The sequence below is a fragment of the Rhipicephalus microplus genome, unplaced genomic scaffold (genome assembly GCF_043290135.1).
Source record: "Rhipicephalus microplus isolate Deutch F79 unplaced genomic scaffold, USDA_Rmic scaffold_17, whole genome shotgun sequence".
Lineage (NCBI taxonomy): Eukaryota > Metazoa > Arthropoda > Arachnida > Ixodida > Ixodidae > Rhipicephalus > Rhipicephalus microplus.
Genome location: NW_027464590.1, coordinates 6,940,088 through 6,958,215, shown reverse-complemented (window position 1 = coordinate 6,958,215; position 18,128 = coordinate 6,940,088). Strand labels below are relative to the sequence as shown.

Here is an 18,128-nt window from a genome sequence, read left to right as displayed (position 1 = left end):
GTTCGTAGTTGTGGTACTCGTAGTTGTGGAGTTTCTAGTTGTGGAGTCTCTAGTTGTGGAGTTGGTAGTTGTGGAGCTTCTAGCTCTGGAGTTTCTATTTGCGGAGTTTCTAGTTGCAGAGTTTCTAGTTGCGGAGTTTTCCAGTTGTGGAGATTGTAGTTGCGGATTGTCTAGTTGTGGAGTTTATAGTTGCGGAGTTTTCAAGTTGCGGAGTCTGTAGTTCTGGAGTTTCTAGTTGTGGAATTTCTAGCTGTGGATTTTTTAGCTGTGGAGATTCTATTTGCGGAGTTTTTAGTTGCGGAGTTTCTGGTTGTGGAGTTTCTAGTGTTGGAGTTTCTAGTTGCGGAGTCCGTAGTTGTGGAGTATCTACTTGTTGGGTTTCAAGTTGTGGAGTTTCTAGTTGTGGAATTTTTAGTTGCGGAGTTTCAAGTTGTGGAGTTTCTAGTTGTAGAGTTTCTAGAGAATCTAGTTGTAGTGTTTCAAGTTGTGGAGTTTCTAGTTGAGGAGTTTCTAGTTGTGGAGTTTCTAGTTGCGGAGTTTCTAGTGTTGGAGTTAATTGTTGTGGAATTCGTAGTTTTGGAGTATCTAGTTGTAGTATTTCAAGTAGTGAAGTTTCTAGCTGTGGAGTTTCTAGTTGCGGAGTTTCTAGTTGCAGAGTTTCTAGTTGTGGAGTTTTCTAGTAGTGGAGTTTCAAGTTATGGAGTTTCTAGTTGTGGAGTTTCTAGTTGTGGAGTTTGTAGTTGTGGAGTATCTAGTTGTGGTGTTTCAAGTTGTGGAGTTTTTAGTTGAGAAGTTTCTAGTTGTGGAGTTTCTAGTGGTTGAGTTTCTAGTTGCCGAGTTTCTAGTAGCAAAATCTCAAGTTGTGGAATTTCTAGCTGTGGAGTTTTTAGTTGCGGAGTTTCTAGTTGCAGAGTTTCTAGTTGTGGAGTTTTCTAGTAGTGGAGTTTCTAGTTATGGAGTTTCAAGTTGTGGAGTTTCTAGTTGTGGAGTTTCTAGTTGTGAAGTTTCTAGTTGTGGAGTTTGTAGTTGTGGAGTATCTAGTTGTGGTGTTTCAAGTTGTGGAGTTTTTAGTTGAGGAGTTTTTTGTTGCCGAGTTTCTGGTTGTGGAGTTTCTAGTGATGGAGTTTCTAGTTTTGGAGTATCTGGTTGTGGAGTTTCAAGTTGTGGAGTTCTAGTTGTGGATTTTGAAGTTGTAGAGTTCCTAGTTGCAGTGTGTCTGGTTGAGAGTTTCTAGTTGTAGAGTTTTCTAGTTGCGGAGTTTGTAGTTGTGGAGTTACTAGTTGTGGAGTTTCCAGTGGTGGATTTTCTAGCTGTGGAGTTTCTAGTTGTGGAGTCTCTAGTTGTGGAGTTTCTAATTGTGGAGTTTCTAGTGGCGAAGTTTCAAGTTGTGGAGTTTCTAGTTGCGGAGTTTCTTCTTGCCGAGTTTCTGGTTGTGGAGTTTCTAGTGATGGAGTTTCTAGTTGCGGAGTATCCAATTGCAGAGTTTCTAGTTGTGGAGTTTCTAGTTGTGGAATTTGTAGTTGTGGAGTTTCTATTAGTTGTGTTTGGGGTTGTGGAGTTTCAAGTTGTGGAGGTTCTAGTTGTGGAGTTTCTAGTTGTTGGGTTTCTAGTTGCCGAGTTTCTAGTTGTAAAGTCTCAAGTTGTGGAGCTTCTAGCTGTAGAGTTTCTAGGTGCAGAGTTTCTAGTTGCGGAGTTTCTAATTGTGGAGTTTTTAGTTGTGGAATTCGTTGTTGTGGAGTATCCATTTGTTGTGTTTCAAGTTGTGGAGTTTCTAGTTGTTCGGTTTCTAGTTGCCGAGTTTCTAGTTGCAAAGTCTCAAGTTGTGGAGTTTCTAGCTGTGGAGTTTATAGTTGCGGAGTTTCTAGTTGCGGAGTTTCAAGTTGTGGAGTTTCTAGTTGTGAAGTTTTTAGTTGTGGAGTTTGTAGTTGTGGAGGATCTAGTTGTGGAGCTTCAAGTTGTGGAGTTTCTAGTTGTGGATTTTGAAGTTTAGAGTTCCTAGTTGCGGAGTGTCAAGTTGGGAGTTTCTAGTTGTGGAGTTTTCTTATTGCGGAGTCTGTAGTTGTGGAGTTGCCAGTTGTGGAGTTTCTAGTGGTGGAGTTTCTAGCTGTGGAGTTTCTAGTTGCGGAGTTTCTAGTTGCAGAGTTTCTAGTTGCGGACTTTCTAGTTGTGGAGTCTCTAGTTGTGAAGTTTGTAGTTGTGGAGTTTCTAGCTGTGGAGTTTCTAGCTGTGGAGTTTCAAGTTGTGGAGTTTGTAGTTGTGGAGTTTGTAGTTGTGGAGTATCTAGTTGTGGAGTTTCAAGTTGTGGAGTTTCTAGTTGTGGATCTTGAAGTTGTAGAGTTGCTAGTTGCGGAGTGTCAAGTTGGGAGTTTCTAGTTGCGGAGTTTTCTTATTGCGGAGTCTGTAGTTGTGGAGTTGCCAGTTGTGGAGTTTCTAGTGGTGGAGTTTCTAGCTGTGGAGTTTCTAGTTGCGGAGTTTCTAGTTGCAGAGTTTCTAGTTGCGGACTTTCTAGTTGTGGAGTCTCTAGTTGTGGACTTTGTAGTTGTGGAGTTTCTAGCTGTGGAGTTTCTAGCTGTGGAGTTTCTAGTTGCGGAGTTCGTAGTTGTGGAGTCTCTAGTTGTGGAGTTTCTAGTTGCGAAATCTAAAGTTGTTGAGTTTCTAGTTGTGGAATTTCTAGTTGTTGAGTTTGTAGTTGTGGGGTTCGTAGTTGTGGTTCTCGTAGTTGTGGAGTTTCTAGTTGTGGAGTTTGTAGTTGTGGAGTTTCTAGCTCTGGAGTTTCTAGTTGCGGAGTTTCTAGTTGCAGAGTTTATAGTTGCGAACTTTCTAGCTGTGGAGTTTCTAGTTGCGGAGTTTCTAGTGGTGGAGTTTCTAGTTGTGGAGTTTCTAGTTGTGGAGTTTCTAGTTGTGGAGTTTGTAGTTTCGAAGTCTCAAGTTGTGGAGTTTCTAGTTGCGGAGTTTCTTGTTGCGGAAAGTCTAGTTGGGAGTTTCTAGTAGCGGAGTTTTCTAGTTCTGGAGTCTTTAGTTGTGGAGTAGCTAGTTGTGGAATTTCTAGCTGTGGATTTTTTAGCTGTGGAGTTTCTATTTGCGGAGTTTTTAGTTGCGGAGTTTCTGGTTGTGGAGTTTCTAGTGTTGGAGTTTCTAGTTTTGGAGTCCGTAGTTGTGGAGAATCTATTTGTTGGGTTGCAAGTTGTGGAGTTTCTAGTTGTGGAATTTGTAGTTGCGGAGTTTCAAGTTGTGGAGTTTCTAGAGAATCTAGTTGTGGTGTTTCAAGATGTGGAGTTTCTAGTTGCGGAGATTCTAGTGTTGGAGTTTGTTGTGGAATTCGTAGTTTTGGAGTATCTAGTTGTAGTGTTTCAAGTAGTGAAGTTTCTAGCTCTGGAAATTCTAGTTGCACAGTTTCTACTTGCAGAGTTTCTAGTTGTGGTGTTTCAAGTAGTAAAGTTTCTAGCTTTGGAGTTTTCAGTTGCGGAGTTTCTAGTTGCAGAGTTTCTAGTTGCGGAGTTTTCTAGTAGTGGAGTTTCTAGTTATGGAGTTTCTAGTTGCGGAGTTTCAAGTTGTGGAGTTTGTAGTTGTGGAGTTTGTAGTTGTGGAGTATCTAGTTGTGGAGTTTCAAGTTGTGGAGTTTCTAGTTGTGGATTCTGAAGTTGTAGAGTTCCTAGTTGCGGAGTGCCTAGTTGGGAGTTGCTAGTTGTGGAGTTTCTAGTTGTGGGTTTTCTAGCTGTGGAGTTTCTAGTTGCGGAGTTTCTAGTTGCAGAGTTTCTAGTTGCGGACTTTCTAGCTGTGGAGTTTCTAGTTGCGGAGTTTCTAGTGGTGGAGTTTCTAGTTGTGGATTTTCTAGTTGTGGAGTTTCTAGTTGTGGAGTTTGTAGTTTCGAAGTCTCAAGTTGTGGAGTTTCTAGTTGCGGAGTTTCTAGTTGTGGAGTCTCTAGTTGTGGAGTTCCTAGTTGTGGAGTCTCTAGTTGTGAAGTTTCTAGTTGTTGAGTCTCTAGTTGTGGAGTTGGTAGTTGTGGAGCTTCTAGCTCTGGAGTTTCTAGTTGCGGAGTTTCTAGTTGCAGAGTTTCTAGTTGCGGAGTTTTCCAGTTGTGGAGATTGTAGTTGCGGATTGTCTAGTTGTGGAGTTTAAAGTTGCGGAGTTTTCTAGTTGCGGAGTCTGTAGTTGTGGAGTTTCTAGTTGTGGAATTTCTAGCTGTGGATTTTTTAGCTGTGGAGTTTCTATTTGCGGAGTTTTTAGTTGCGGAGTTTCTGGTTGTGGAGTTTCTAGTGTTGGAGTTTCTAGTTGTGGAGTCCGTAGTTGTGGAATATCTATTTGTTGGGTTTCAAGGGTTGGAGTTTCTAGTTGTGGAATTTGTAGTTGCGGAGTTTCAAGTTGTGGAGTTTCTAGTTGTGGAGTTTCTAGAGAATCTAGTTGTGGTGTTTCAAGTTGTGGAGTTTCTGGTTGAGAAGCTTCTAGTTGTGGAGTTTCTAGTTGCTGAGTTTCTAGTGTTGGAGTTTATTGTTGTGGAATTCGTAGTTTTGGAGTATCTAGTTGTAGTGTTTCAAGTAGTGAAGTTTCAAGCTGTGGAGTTTCTAGTTGCGGAGTTTCTAGTTGCAGAGTTTCTAGTTGTGGAGTTTTCTAGTAGTGGAGTTTCTAGTTATGGAGTTTCAAGTTGTGGAGTTTCTAGTTGTGGAGTTTCTAGTTGTGGAGTTTGTAGTTGTGGAGTATCTAGTTGCGGTGTTTCAAGTTGTGGAGTTTTTAGTAGAGAAGTTTCTAGTTGTGGAATTTCTAGTGGTTGAGTTTCTAGTTGCCGAGTTTCTAGTAGCAAAATCTCAAGTTGTGGAGTTTCTAGCTGTGGAGTTTCTAGTTGCGGAGTTTCTAGTGGCGGAGTTTCTAGTTGCGGAGTTTCTAGCTGTGGAATTCGTAGTTTTGGAGTATCTAGTTGTAGTGTTTCAAGTAGTGAAGTTTCTAGCTGTGGAGTTTCAAGTTGTGGAGTTTCTAGTTGTGGAGTTTCTAGTTGTGAAGTTTCTAGTTGTGGAGTTTGTAGTTGTAGAGTATCTAGTTGTGGTGTTTCAAGTTGTGGAGTTTTTAGTTGCGGAGTTTCTATTTGCGGAGTTTCTAGTTGTGGAGTTTCTCGTTGTGGAATTCGTAGTTTTGGAGTATCTAGTTGTGGTGTTTCAAGTAGTAAGGTTTCTAGCTGCGGAGTTTCTAGTTTCGGAGTTTCTGGTTGCAGAGTTTCTAGTTGCGGAGTTTTCTAGTTGTAAAGTCGCAAGTTGTAGAGTTTCTAGTTGAGGAGTTTTTTGTTGCCGAGTTTCTGGTTGTGGAGTTTCTAGTGATGGAGTTTCTAGTTTTGGAGTATCTGGTTGTGGAGTTTCAAGTTGTGGAGTTCTAGTTGTGGATTTTGAAGTTGTAGAGTTCCTAGTTGCAGTGTGTCTGGTTGAGAGTTTCTAGTTGTGGAGTTTTCTAGTTGCGGAGTTTGTAGTTGCGGAGTTACTAGTTGTGGAGTTTCCAGTGGTGGATTTTCTAGCTGTGGAGTTTCTAGTTGTGGAGTCTCTAGTTGTGGAGTTTCTAGTTGTGGAGTTTCTAGTGGCGAAGTTTCAAGTTGTGGAGTTTCTAGTTGCGGAGTTTCTTCTTGCCGAGTTTCTGGTTGTGGAGTTTCTAGTGATGGAGTTTCTAGTTGCGGAGTATCTAATTGCGGAGTTTCTAGTTGTGGAGTTTCTAGTTGTGGAATTTGTAGTTGTGGAGTATCTATTAGTTGTGTTTCAAGTTGTGGAGTTTCAAGTTGTGGAGGTTCTAGTTGTGGAGTTTCTAGTTGTTGGGTTTCTAGTTGCCGAGTTTCTAGTTGTAAAGTCTCAAGTTGTGGAGCTTCTAGCTGTAGAGTTTCTAGGTGCAGAGTTTCTAGTTGCGGAGTTTCTAATTGTGGAGTTTTTAGTTGTGGAATTCGTAGTTGTGGAGTATCTATTTGTTGTGTTTCAAGTTGTGGAGTTTCTAGTTGTGGAGTTTCTAGTTGTTCGGTTTCTAGTTGCCGAGTTTCTAGTTGCAAAGTCTCAAGTTGTGGAGTTTCTAGCTGTGGAGTTTATAGTTGCGGAGTTTCTAGTTGCGGAGTTTCAAGTTGTGGAGTTTCTAGTTGTGAAGTTTTTAGTTGTGGAGTTTGTAGTTGTGGAGTATCTAGTTGTGGAGCTTCAAGTTGTGGAGTTTCCAGTTGTGGATTTTGAAGTTTAGAGTTCCTAGTTGCGGAGTGTCAAGTTGGGAGTTTCTAGTTGTGGAGTTTTCTTATTGCGGAGTCTGTAGTTGTGGAGTTGCCAGTTGTGGAGTTTCTAGTGGTGGAGTTTCTAGCTGTGGAGTTTCTAGTTGCGGAGTTTCTAGTTGCAGAGTTTCTAGTTGCGGACTTTCTAGTTGTGGAGTCTCTAGTTGTGGAGTTTGTAGTTGTGGAGTTTCTAGCTGTCGAGTTTCTAGCTGAGGAGTTTCTAGTTGCGGAGTTCGTAGTTGTGGAGTCTCTAGTTGTGGAGTTTCTAGTTGCGAAGTCTAAAGTTGTTGAGTTTCTAGTTGTGGAATTTCTAGTTGTTGAGTTTGAAGTTGCGGGGTTCGTAGTTGTGGTACTCGTAGTTGTGGAGTTTCTAGTTGTGGAGTCTCTAGTTGTGGAGTTTGTAGTTGTGGAGTTTCTAGCTCTGGAGTTTCTAGTTGCGGAGTTTCTAGTTGCAGAGTTTCTAGTTGCGAACTTTCTAGCTGTGGAGTTTCTAGTTGTGGAATTTGTAGTTGCGGAGTTTCAAGTTGTGGAGTTTCTAGTTGTAGAGTTTCTAGAGAATCTAGTTGTAGTGTTTCAAGTTGTGGAGTTTCTAGATGAGGAGTTTCTAGTTGAGGAGTTTCTAGTTGTGGAGTTTCTAGTTGCGGAGTTTCTAGTGTTGGAGGTAATTGTTGTGGAATTCGTAGTTTTGGAGTATCTAGTGGTAGTGTTTCAAGTAGTGAAGTTTCTAGCTGTGGAGTTTCTAGTTGCGGAGTTTCTAGTTGCAGAGTTTCTAGTTGTGGAGTTTTCTAGTAGTGGAGTTTCAAGTTTTGGAGTTTCTAGTTGTGGAGTTTCTAGTTGTGGAGTTTGTAGTTGTGGAGTATCTAGTTGTGGTGTTTCAAGTTGTGGAGTTTTTAGTTGAGAAGTTTCTAGTTGTGGAGTTTCTAGTGGTTGAGTTTCTAGTTGCCGAGTTTCTAGTAGCAAAATCTCAAGTTGTGGAATTTCTAGCTGTGGAGTTTCTAGTTGCGGAGTTTTTAGTTGCGGAGTTTCTAGTTGTGGAATTCGTAGTTTTGGAGTATCTAGTTGTAGTGTTTCAAGTAGTGAAGTTTCTAGCTGTGGAGTTTCTAGTTGCGGAGTTTCTAGTTGCAGAGTTTCTAGTTGTGGAGTTTTCTAGTAGTGGAGTTTCTAGTTATGGAGTTTCAAGTTGTGGAGTTTCTAGTTGTGGAGTTTCTAGTTGTGAAGTTTCTAGTTGTGGAGTTTGTAGTTGTGGAGTATCTAGTTGTGGTGTTTCAAGTTGTGGAGTTTTTAGTTGAGGAGTTTCTAGTTGTGGAGTTTCTATTGGTTGAGTTTCTAGTTGCCGAGTTTCTAGTTGCAAAATCTCAAGTTGTGGAGTTCCTAGTTGCGGAGTTTCCAGTTGCGGAGTTTCTGGTTGTGGAGTTTCTAGTGATGGAGTTTCTAGTTGTGGAGTATCTAGTTGTGGAGTTTCAAGTTGTGGAGTTTTAGTTGTGGATTTTGAAGTTTAGAGTTCCTAGTTGCAGTGTGTCTGGTTGAGAGTTTTTAGTTGTGGAGTTTTCTAGTTGTGGAGTTTTCTAGTTGCAGCGTCTGTGGTTGTGGAGTGGCTAGTTGTGGAGTTCCCAGTGGTGGATTTTCTAGCTGTGGAGTTTCTAGTTGAGGAGTCTCTAGTTGTGGAGTTTCTAGTTGTGGAGTTTCTAGTTGCTAAGTTTCAAGTTGTGGAGTTTCTAGTTGCGGAGTTTCTTCTTGCCGAGTTTCTGGTTGTGGAGTTTCTAGTGACGGAGTTTCTAGTTGCGGAGTTTCTAATTGCGGAGTTTCTAGTTGTGGAGTTTCTAGTTGTGGAATTTGTAGTTGTGGAGTATCTATTAGTTGTGTTTCAAGTTGTGGAGTTTCAAGTTGTGGATGTTCTAGTTGTGGAGTTTCTAGTTGTTGGGTTTCTAGTTGCCGAGTTTCTAGTTGTAAAGTCTCAAGTTGTGGAGTTTCTAGCTGTAGAGTTTCTAGGTGCAGAGTTTCTAGTTGCGGAGTTTCTAATAGTGGAGTTTCTAGTTGTGGAATTCGCAGTTGTGGAGTATCTATCTGTTGTGTTTCAAGTTGTGGAGTTTCTAGTTGTGGAGTATCTTGTTGTTCGGTTTCTAGTTGCCGAGTTTCTAGTTGCAAAGTCTCAAGTTGTGGAGTTTCTAGCTGTGGAGTTTATAGTTGCGGAGTTTCTAGTTGCGGAGTTTTCTTGTAGTGGAGTTTCTGGTTATGGAGTTTCTAGTTGCGGAGTTTCAAGTTGTGGAGTTTGTAGTTGTTGAGTTTGTAGTTGTGGAGTATCTAGTTGTGGAGTTTCAAGTTGTGGAGTTTCTAATTGTGGATTTTGAAGTTGTAGAGTTCCTAGTTGCGGAGTGTCAAGTTGGGAGTTTTTAGTTGCGGAGTTTTCTTATTGCGGAGTCTATTGTGGAGTTGCTAGTAGTGGAGTTTCTAGTGGTGGATTTTCTAGCTGTGGAGTTTCTAGTTGCGGAGTTTCTAGTTGCAGAGTTTCTAGTTGCGGACTTTCTAGTTGTGGAGTCTCTAGTTGTGGAGTTTGTAGTTGTGGAGTTTCTAGCTGGGGAGTATCTAGCTGTGGAGTTTCTAGTTGCGGAGTTCGTAGTTGTGGAGTCTCTTGCTGTGGAGTTTCTAGTTGCGAAGTCTAAAGTTGTTGAGTTTCTAGTTGTGGAATTTCTAGTTGTTGAGTTTGTAGTTGTGGGGTTCGTAGTTGTGGTACTCGTAGTTGTGGAGTTTCTAGTTGTGGAGTCTCATGTTGTGGAGTTTGTAGTTGTGGAGCTTCTAGCTCTGGAGTTTCTAGTTGCGGAGTTTCTAGTTGCAGAGTTTCTAGTTGCGGAGTTTTCCAGTTGTGGAGATTGTAGTGGCGGAGTTTCTAGTTGCGGAGTTTCAAGTTGTGGAGTTTCTAGTTGTGGAGTTTGTAGTTGTGGAGTATCTAGTTGTGGAGTTTCAAGTTGTGAAGTTTTTAGTTGTGGATTTTGAAGTTGTAGAGTTCCTAGTTGCGGATTGTCTAGTTGTGGAAATTCTAGTTGCGGAGTTTTCTTATTGCGAAGTCTGTTGTTGTGGAGTTGCTAGTTGTGGAGTTTCTAGTGGTGGATTTTCTAGCTGTGGAGTTTCTAGTTTTGGAGTTTCTAGTTGTGGAGTTTCTAGTTGCGGAGTTTCAAGTTGTGGAGTTTGTAGTTGTGGAGATTGTAGTTGTGGAGTATCTAGTTGTGGAGTTTCAAGTTGTGGAGTTTCTAGTTGTGGATTTTGAAGTTGTAGAGTTCCTAGTTGCGGAGTGTCAAGTTGGGAGTTTCTACTTGCGGAGTTTTCTTATTGCGGAGTCTGTAGTTGTGGAGTTGCCAGTTGTGGAGTTTCTAGTGGTGGAGTTTCTAGCTGTGGAGTTTCTAGTTGCGGAGTTTCTAGTTGCAGAGTTTCTAGTTGCGGACTTTCTAGTTGTGGAGTCTCTAGTTGTGGAGTTTGTAGTTGTGGAGTTTCTAGCTGTGGAGTTTCTAGCTGTGGAGTTTCTAGTTGCGGAGTTCGTAGTTGTGGAGTCTCTAGTTGTGGAGTTTCTAGTTGCGAAGTCTAAAGTTGTTGAGTTTCTAGTTTTGGAATTTCTAGTTGTTGAGTTTGTAGTTGCGGGGTTCGTAGTTGTGGTACTCGTAGTTGTGGAGTTTCTAGTTGTGGAGTCTCTAGTTGTGGAGTTTGTAGTTGTGGAGTTTCTAGCTCTGGAGTTTCTAGTTGCGGAGTTTCTAGTTGCAGAGTTTCTAGTTGCGAACTTTCTAGCTGTGGAGTTTCTAGTTGCGGAGTTTCTAGTGGTGGAGTTTCTAGTTGTGGAGTTTCTAGTTGTGGAGTTTGTAGTTTCGAAGTCTCAAGTTGTGGAGTTTCTAGTTGCGGAGTTTCTTGTTGCGGAAAGTCTAGTTGGGAGTTTCTAGTTGCGGAGTTTTCTAGTTCCGGAGTCTTTAGTTGTGGAGTAGCTAGTTGTGGAATTTCTAGCTGTGGATTTTTTAGCTGTGGAGTGTCTATTTGCGGAGTGTTTTGGTTGTGGAGTTTCTGGTTGTGGAGTTTCCAGTGTTGGAGTTTCTAGTTGTGGAGTTCGTAGTTGTGGAGTATCTATTTGTTGGGTTTCAAGTTGTGGAGTTTCTAGTTGTGGAATTTGTAGTTGCGGAATTTAAAGTTGTGGAGTTTCTAGTTGTGGAGTTTCTAGAGAATCTAGTTGTGGTGTTTCAAGTTGTGGAGTTTCTAGTTGAGGAGTTTCTAGTTGTGGAGTTTCTAGTTGCGGAGATTCTAGTTGTGGTGTTTCAAAAAGTGAAGTTTCTAGCTGTGGAGTTTTTAGTTGCGGAGTTTCTAGTTGCAGAGTTTCTAGTTGCGGAGTTTTCTAGTAGTGGAGTTTCTAGTTATGGAGTTTCTAGTTGCGGAGTTTCTAGTTGCAGAGTTTCTAGTTGCGGAGTTTCTAGCTGTGGAGTTTCTAGTTGGGGAGTTTCTAGAGGCGGAGTTTCTAGTTGCGGAGTTTCTAGTTGTGGAATTCGTAGTTTTGGAGTATCTAGTTGTAGTGTTTCAAGTAGTGAAGTTTCTATTTGCGGAATTTCTAGTTGCGGAGTTTCTAGTTGCAGAGTTTCTAGTAGTGGAGTTTCTAGTTATGGAGTTTCTAGTTGCGGAGTTTCTAGTTGTGGAGTTTCTTGTTGTGGAATTCGTAGTTTTGGAGTATCTAGTTGTGGTGTTTCAAGTAGTAAGGTTTCTAGCTGCGGAGTTTCTAGTTGCGGAGTATCTGGTTGCAGAGTTTCTAGTTGCGGAGTTTTCTAGTTGTAAAGTCGCAAGTTGTAGAGTTTCTAGTTGCGGAGTTTCTTGTTGCCGAGTTTCTGGTTGTGGAGTTTCTAGTGATGGAGTTTCTAGTTGTGGAGTATCTAGTTGTGGAGTTTCAAGTTGTGGAGTTCTAGTTGTGGATTTTGAAGTTGTAGTGTTCCTAGTTGCAGTGTGTCTGGTTGAGAGTTTCTAGTTGTGGAGTTTTCTAGTTGCGGAGTCTGTAGTTGTGGAGTTGCTAGTTGTGGAGTTTCCAGTGGTGGATTTTCTAGCTGTGGAGTTTCTAGTTGTGGAGTCTCTAGTTGTGGAGTTTCTAGTTGCGAAGTTTCAAGTTGTGGAGTTTCTAGTTGCGGAGTTTCTTCTTGCTGAGTTTCTGGTTGTGGAGTTTCTAGTGATGGAGTTTCTAGTTACGGAGTTTCTAATTGCGGAGTTTCTAGTTGTGGAGTTTCTAGTTGTGGAATTTGTAGTTGTGGAGTATCTATTAGTTGTGTTTCAAGTTGTGGAGTTTCAAGTTGTGGAGGTTCTAGTTGTGGATTTTGAAGTTGTAGAGTTCCTAGTTTCGGAGTGCCAAGTTGGGAGTTTCTAGTTGCGGAGTTTTCTTAATGCGGAGTCTGTAGTTTTGGAGTTGCCAGTTGTGGAGTTTCTAGTGGTGGATTTTCTAGTTGCGGAGTTTCTAGTTGCAGAGTTTCTAGTCGCGGACTTTCTAGTTGTGGATTCTCTAGTTGTGGAGTTTGTAGTTGTGGAGTTTCTAGCTGTGGAGTTTCTAGTTGCGGAGTTCGTAGTTGTGGAGTCTCTAGTTGTGGAGTTTCTAGTTGCGAAGTCTAAAGTTGTTGAGTTTCTAGTTGTGGAATTTCTAGTTGTTGAGTTTGTAGTTGCGGGGTTCGTAGTTGTGGTACTCGTAGTTGTGGAGTTTCTAGTTGTGGAGTCTCTAGTTGTGGAGTTTGTAGTTGTGGAGTTTCTAGCTCTGGAGTTTCTAGTTGCGGAGTTTCTAGTTGCAGAGTTTCTAGTTGCGGACTTTCTAGCTGTGGAGTTTCTAGTTGCGGAGTTTCTAGTGGTGGAGTTTCTAGTTGCGGAGTTTCTAGTTGTGGAGTTTCTAGTTGTGGAGTTTGTAGTTTTTAAGTCTCAAGTTGTGGAGTTATTAGTTGCGGAGTTTCTTGTTGCGGAAAGTCTAGTTGGGAGTTTGTAGTTGTGGAGTTTGTAGTTGTGGAGTATGTAGTTGTGGAGTTTCAAGTTGTGGAGTTTCTAGTTGTGGATTTTGAAGTTTCGAAGTCTCAAGTTGTGGAGTTTCTAGTTGGGGAGTTTCTGGTTGTGGTGTCTCTAGTTGTGGAGTTCCTAGTTGTGGAGTCTCTAGTTGTGGAGTTTCTAGTTGTGAAGTTTCTAGTTGTGGAGTTTGTAGTGATGGGGTTCGTAGTTGTGGAGTTCGTAGTTGTGGAGTTCGTAGTTGTGGAGTTTCTAGTTTTGAAGTATCTAGTTGTGGTGTTTCAAGTAGTGAAGTTTCTAGCTGTGGAGTTTCTAGTTGCGGAGTTTCTAGTTGCAGAGTTTCTAGTTGCGGAGTTTTCTAGTAGTGGAGTTTCTGGTTATGGAGTTTCTAGTTGCGGAGTTTCAAGTTGTGGAGTTTGTAGTTGTTGAGTTTGTAGTTGTGGAGTATCTAGTTGTGGAGTTTCAAGTTGTGGAGTTTCTAGTTGTGGATTTTGAAGTTGTAGAGTTTCTAGTTGCGGAGTTCGTAGTTGTGGAGTCTCTAGTTGTGGAGTTTCTAGTTGCGAAGTCTAAAGTTGTTGAGTTTCTAGTTGTGGAATTTCTAGTTGTTGAGTTTGTAGTTGTGGGGTTCGTAGTTGTGGTACTCGTAGTTGTGGAGTTTCTAGTTGTGGAGTCTCTAGTTGTGGAGTTGGTAGTTGTAGAGCTTCTTCTTGCTGAGTTTCTGGTTGTGGAGTTTCTAGTTGTTCGGTTTCTAGTTGCCGAGTTTCTAGTTGCAAAGTCTCAAGTTGTGGAGTTTCTAGCTGTGGAGTTTATAGTTGCGGAGTTTCTAGTTGCGGAGTTTTATAGTAGTGGAGTGTCTAGTTATGGAGTTTCTAGTTGCGGAGTTTCAAGTTGTGGAGTTTCTAGTTGTGAAGTTTTTAGTTGTGGAGTTTCTAGTTGTGGAGTATGTATTTGTGGAGTTTCAAGTTGTGGAGTTTCTAGTTGTGGATTTTGAAGTTGTAGAGTTTCTAGTTGCAGAGTGTCTAGTCGGGAGTTTCTAGTTGCAGAGTTTTCTAGTTGCGGAATCTGTAGTTGTGGAGTTGCTAGTTGTAGAGTTTCTAGTGGTGGATTTTCTAGCTGTGGAGTTTCTAGTTGCAGAGTTTCTAGTTGCTGAGTTTCTAGTTGCGGAGTTTCTAGCTGTGGAGGTTTTGTTGCGGAGTTTCTAGTCGTGGAGTTTCTAGTTTTGGAGTTTCAAGTTGTGGAGTTTCTAGTTGCGGAGTTTCAAGTTGTGGAGTTTGTAGTTTTGGAGTTTGTAGTTGTGGAGTATCTAGTTGTGGAGTTTCAAGTGGAGTTTCTAGTTGTGGATTTTGAAGTTGCAGAGTTCCTAGCTTCGGAGTGTCAAGTTGGGAGTTTCTAGTTGCGGAGTTTTCTTAATGCGGAGTCTGTAGTTGTGGAGTTGCCAGTTGTGGAGTTTCTAGTGGTGGATTTTCTAGCTGTGGAGTTTCTAGTTGCCGAGTTTCTAGTTGCAGAGTTTCTAGTTGCGGACTTTCTAGTTGTGGAGTCTCTAGTTGTGGAGTTTGTAGTTGTGGAGTTTCTAGCTGTGGAGTTTCTAGTTGCGGAGTTCGTAGTTGTGGAGTCTCTAGTTGTGGAGTTTCTAGTTGTGGAGTTTCTAGTTGTGGAGTTTGTAGTTTTGAAGTCTCAAGTTGTGGAGTTTCTAGTTGCGGAGTTTCTTGTTGCGGAAAGTCTAGTTGGGAGTTTCTAGTTGCGGAGTTTTCTAGTTCCGGAGTCTTTAGTTGTGGAGTAGCTAGTTGTGGAATTTCTAGCTGTGGATTTTTTAGCTGTGGAGTTTCTATTTGCGGAGTTTTTAGTTGTGGAGTTATTAGTTGCGGAGTTTCTTGTTGCGGAAAGTCTAGTTGGGAGTTTGTAGTTGTGGAGTTTGTAGTTGTGGAGTATGTAGTTGTGGAGTTTCAAGTTGTGGAGTTTCTAGTTGTGGATTTTGAAGTTTCGAAGTCTCAAGTTGTGGAGTTTCTAGTTGGGGAGTTTCTGGTTGTGGTGTCTCTAGTTGTGGAGTTCCTAGTTGTGGAGTCTCTAGTTGTGGAGTTTCTAGCTGTGGAGTTTCTAGTTGCGGAGTTTCTAGTTGCACAGTTTCTAGTTGTGGAGTATCTATTTGTTGTGTTTTAGGTTGTGGAGTTTCTAGTTGTGGAATTTGTAGTTGCGGAGTTTCAAGTTGTGGAGTTTCTAGTTGTGGAGTTTCTAGAGAATCTAGTTGTGGTGTGTCAAGTTGTGGAGTTTCAAGTAGTGAAGTTTCTAGCTGTGGAGTTTCTAGTTGCGCAGTTTCTACTTGCAGAGTTTCTAGTTGTGGTGTTTCAAGTAGTGAAGTTTCTAGTTTCTATTGGTGTCGGAGAGCTTTTGTTTAATCGTGACCGGCCCATCCCATGCTACTTCCAGTTTATTTGCCTTTGACGACCGCAGAATCAGCACTTTATCGCCTTCCTTGAAGGTTCGTGTGCGTGCGGATCTGTCGTAGTACACCTTTGAGCGTTGCTGCGCTTCTGCCATGTTTATCTGCGCCAGTTCTTGCGATTCACGTAGGCGCTTCAACAAGGTCAGCACGTACTCGACAACTGATTTGTCTACGAACTTGTCTTCCCACTTTTCTTTCAACAACGTTAGCGGGGAGCGAAGCGCTCGACCGTAAACAAGTTCCGCCGGCGTGAACCCAGTCGCTTCGTGAGTGACGGAGCGCAGAGCAAAGAGCATCGCGGGAACAGCTTCGTCCCAGTCGGCGCCTTTCTCGAAACAGAGTGCACGCAGAATGCGCTTCATTACAGAGTGAAGTTTCTCGACTGAATTACTTTGCGGATGGTAGACTGAGCTGTGGTGAACGGATATGCCGCATTTCTTCAAGAACGTCGTGGTGAGCGCGCTTGTGAACACAGAACCTTGGTCGCATTGGATTTCACTAGGAAATCCAATTCTTGCAAAGACGCCGAGTAGCGCGTTTACAACTGCAGTGGAGCTTAATTCGGGTAATACCACTGCTTCCGGGAACTTCGTAGCAGGGCAAATGAGTGTTAGCAAGTATTTGTTGCCCGCCGCTGTTACTGGTAATGGACCTACAATGTCGACAACTAATCTGCGAAAGGGTTCGCCAATCAAAGGCACTTGGACCAAAGGTGCTTTGAGTTTTTCGTTTGGCCGCCCCGTCCTTTGGCAAACGTTGCAGGAACGTACCCAGTTCTCCGATTCTTTGAAGCACATCGGCCAGTAGTAGTCGTTCAATAACCTGCTCTTGGTCTTGTTGATACCTAAATGGCCAGCCCAGCTATCGCTGTGAACCAAACCCAAAAGTGCGACTCGATACTTTTTGGGAACGATAAGCTGTTCAAAGGTTCTGCCTTTCTTGTTTTTGAATATTCTGTACAAAATGCCTTCTTTGACTATGAGCGACACGGCTCCTTTTTGTTTCCGTTTTGATTTTTCCCAGCACGTCTTCAGCGACTCGTCGTTTGCCTGCTCCATTTTGAGAGCGCTTTTGTCTAACTTTGCTAGAAGCTGAAAATTTTCACTGACTGGGTTTATCGCTTCACCTGGGAGCGCATTACCGACGGGAGTGCTGCTATCAAAGGCTGGCGCGACACAATTGGCGTCGACAGGAACAGTTTCGCTTGGTGCAGTAGCTTGTGTCGGTTCACTCTGGTCTGTAATTTCCGTGTTACGGGTAGCGCTGGTAGCTTGAGCTCTTGTTTGGGACCTCGTGACGACCATTACAGGGTTAGCATTAAGTTCCAGTCCTGCATTTTGGAAGTCCCTCATTGATCGGTTAGAAAAAATGTAGGGAATTTTCTGAGGAAGTTTATCGGAAACCGCAGCATCAGTTTCGAATGTGCCGAAGGCGCCCTTCATTTCGACTCTGGCTACCGGCAAACACTTCATGTCTGGCTCTAGTGCCTGGCGTACCCATACACATGAACCTGTTAAGTTCTCGGGCTTAACAAATGACGGGTGGACGATATCAAATGTTGCTCCTGTGTCGCGCAGAACGTTGCAACTGATGCCGTTCACCTTCATGTCATATGTGTAGGGCAAGAGTAAATCGCTCTCTTCGGTTAGCAAATTGACGGAAACTGCTGGCTGTCGGCAACCGACTGCGATGTGACCCGGTTGTTGGCATTTATAGCAGACCAGCGGTTGTTTTTCTTCGAACTTGGAACTTTTCGGTTCACTCGCGTTGGCTGCATGCCCTTGGGCTGGAACACTGTCGCCTGGTTTCCCTTGGTTAGTTTCTTTCGTTCCTTTCTGAAATTTCTTGAACGCTCCTGACGGCTTCTTTCTTTGTTCTTCCGAACTTTCCATTCTACGGGAACGGTACTCGTCCGCCAAGCTGGCTGCCGTTTGCAAAGTCTCTACGTTTGGCTTGTCCTGAATCCACAGCCGCATTTGGTCCGGAATGGACGCATAAAACTGCTCGAGCGCAAACAGTTCAATCAGACGTTGCTTGTCCTCGTATGCGTTGGCACTCTTAAGCCATTCCTCTAACAAGCTCATGGATTTGTAGGCGAATTCTGAAAATGACTCCCCTTGGCCACGCCTCGTGTTACGGAACTTCATCCTCAAGGCTTCTGTTGACAAGCTGTACCTTCGCCTCAAATGAAGTTTCACTTTTTCGTAATCATGAGCATCTTCATCTGGCATTCTCGCGATTACATCGGCTGCCTCATTTGGAAGTAATGTCAACAGGCGTTGCGACCAAGTCTCTTTTGCAAGTGCAGCTCTTGTACACGTCCTCTCAAAGTTGACGAGATACAAAGTGATGTCACTGCCAGCCTTGAAAGGTTGCATGTATCCTCGCATATCGAAACTGTCATTGCGTTCAAGGTTATGCAGTTGCATCTCTTTTAACTTCAGTTCTACTTCTCGTTCTTTGAGCTTTTCCGAGACTGCCCTCCAACACTCCTCGACTTCGTCGTCGTTTGCTCCGCATTTGGATATCGCTTCGATAATTGCAGGCTTCCGCATAGACTTCTGTACAGGGATACCGAGCTCTTCAGCTAGCAGCACTAGGTTGGGTTTCGTTAACGACGTGAGGATCATGACTGCAGTTAACAAGTGCTACCCTGATATGTACTACTATTTAGCAAAGTCAACAACAAATACAAAAGAACCTCGACTACCAAGTAAATGCTGCTAATGCTCCCAATGAAGTCAAGCAAGCCGTGCTCTCACCAAACCGGACGCCAAGGCCGCCTTCGACGTGCGCTCCATACCGCCGCCACCGCTGCCACCAGCTGTTACGTATTCGGCGGCTGGACGACAGCCGGCCCAGGAAAGAGACGACTCAAGCAGTGCCAGGAAGACAATCCCAGTTTATTCACCTTGCGGCGCGTTTTTAAGCGCTACGCAGCCAATCGCAGGTTGGCACGAAAGAAAAGAAAACAGCAAGATAACAGCAATCGGGCAATGTTATCAGAAAGCCCCGACGTAGAAAGAGGGCGAGCACTGCAAACGTTACACTGTGGAGTTTTTAGTTGCGGAGTTTCTAGTTGCAGAGTTTCTAGTTGCGGAGTTTTCTAGTAGTGGAGTTTCTAGTTATGGAGTTTCTAGTTGCGGAGTTTCAAGTTGTGGAGTTTGTAGTTGTGGAGTTTGTAGTTGTGGAGTATATAGTTGTGGAGTTTCTAGTTGTTGAGTCTCTAGTTGTGGAGTTGGTAGTTGTGGAGCTTCTAGCTCTGGAGTTTCTAGTTGCGGAGTTTCTAGTTGCAGAGTTTCTAGTTGCGGAGTTTTCCAGTTGTGGAGATTGTAGTTGCGGATTGTCTAGTTGTGGAGTTTAAAGTTGCGGAGTTTTCTAGTTGCGGAGTCTGTAGTTGTGGAGTTTCTAGTTGTGGAATTTCTAGCTGTGGATTTTTTAGCTGTGGAGTTTCTATTTGCGGAGTTTTTAGTTGCGGAGTTT

The 18,128-nt window shown here is 42.8% G+C and overlaps 1 protein-coding gene across 1 annotated transcript; it reads right to left on the bottom strand.

The window, feature by feature from the left end:
- Positions 1-14,563: 14,563 nt before the first annotated feature.
- On the bottom strand, positions 14,564-17,275 carry LOC119183486 (uncharacterized). The gene has a single exon (XM_075883476.1). It carries the CDS (start codon positions 17,273-17,275, stop codon positions 14,564-14,566), a length of 2,712 nt encoding a protein of 903 aa, XP_075739591.1.
- Positions 17,276-18,128: the final 853 nt, after the last annotated feature.

What these genes read in the sequence shown, in the direction of transcription:
- LOC119183486 (XM_075883476.1), bottom strand. Translation starts at nt 17,275, where the DNA reads ATGATCCTCACGTCGTTAACGAAACCCAACCTAGTGCTGCTAGCTGAA.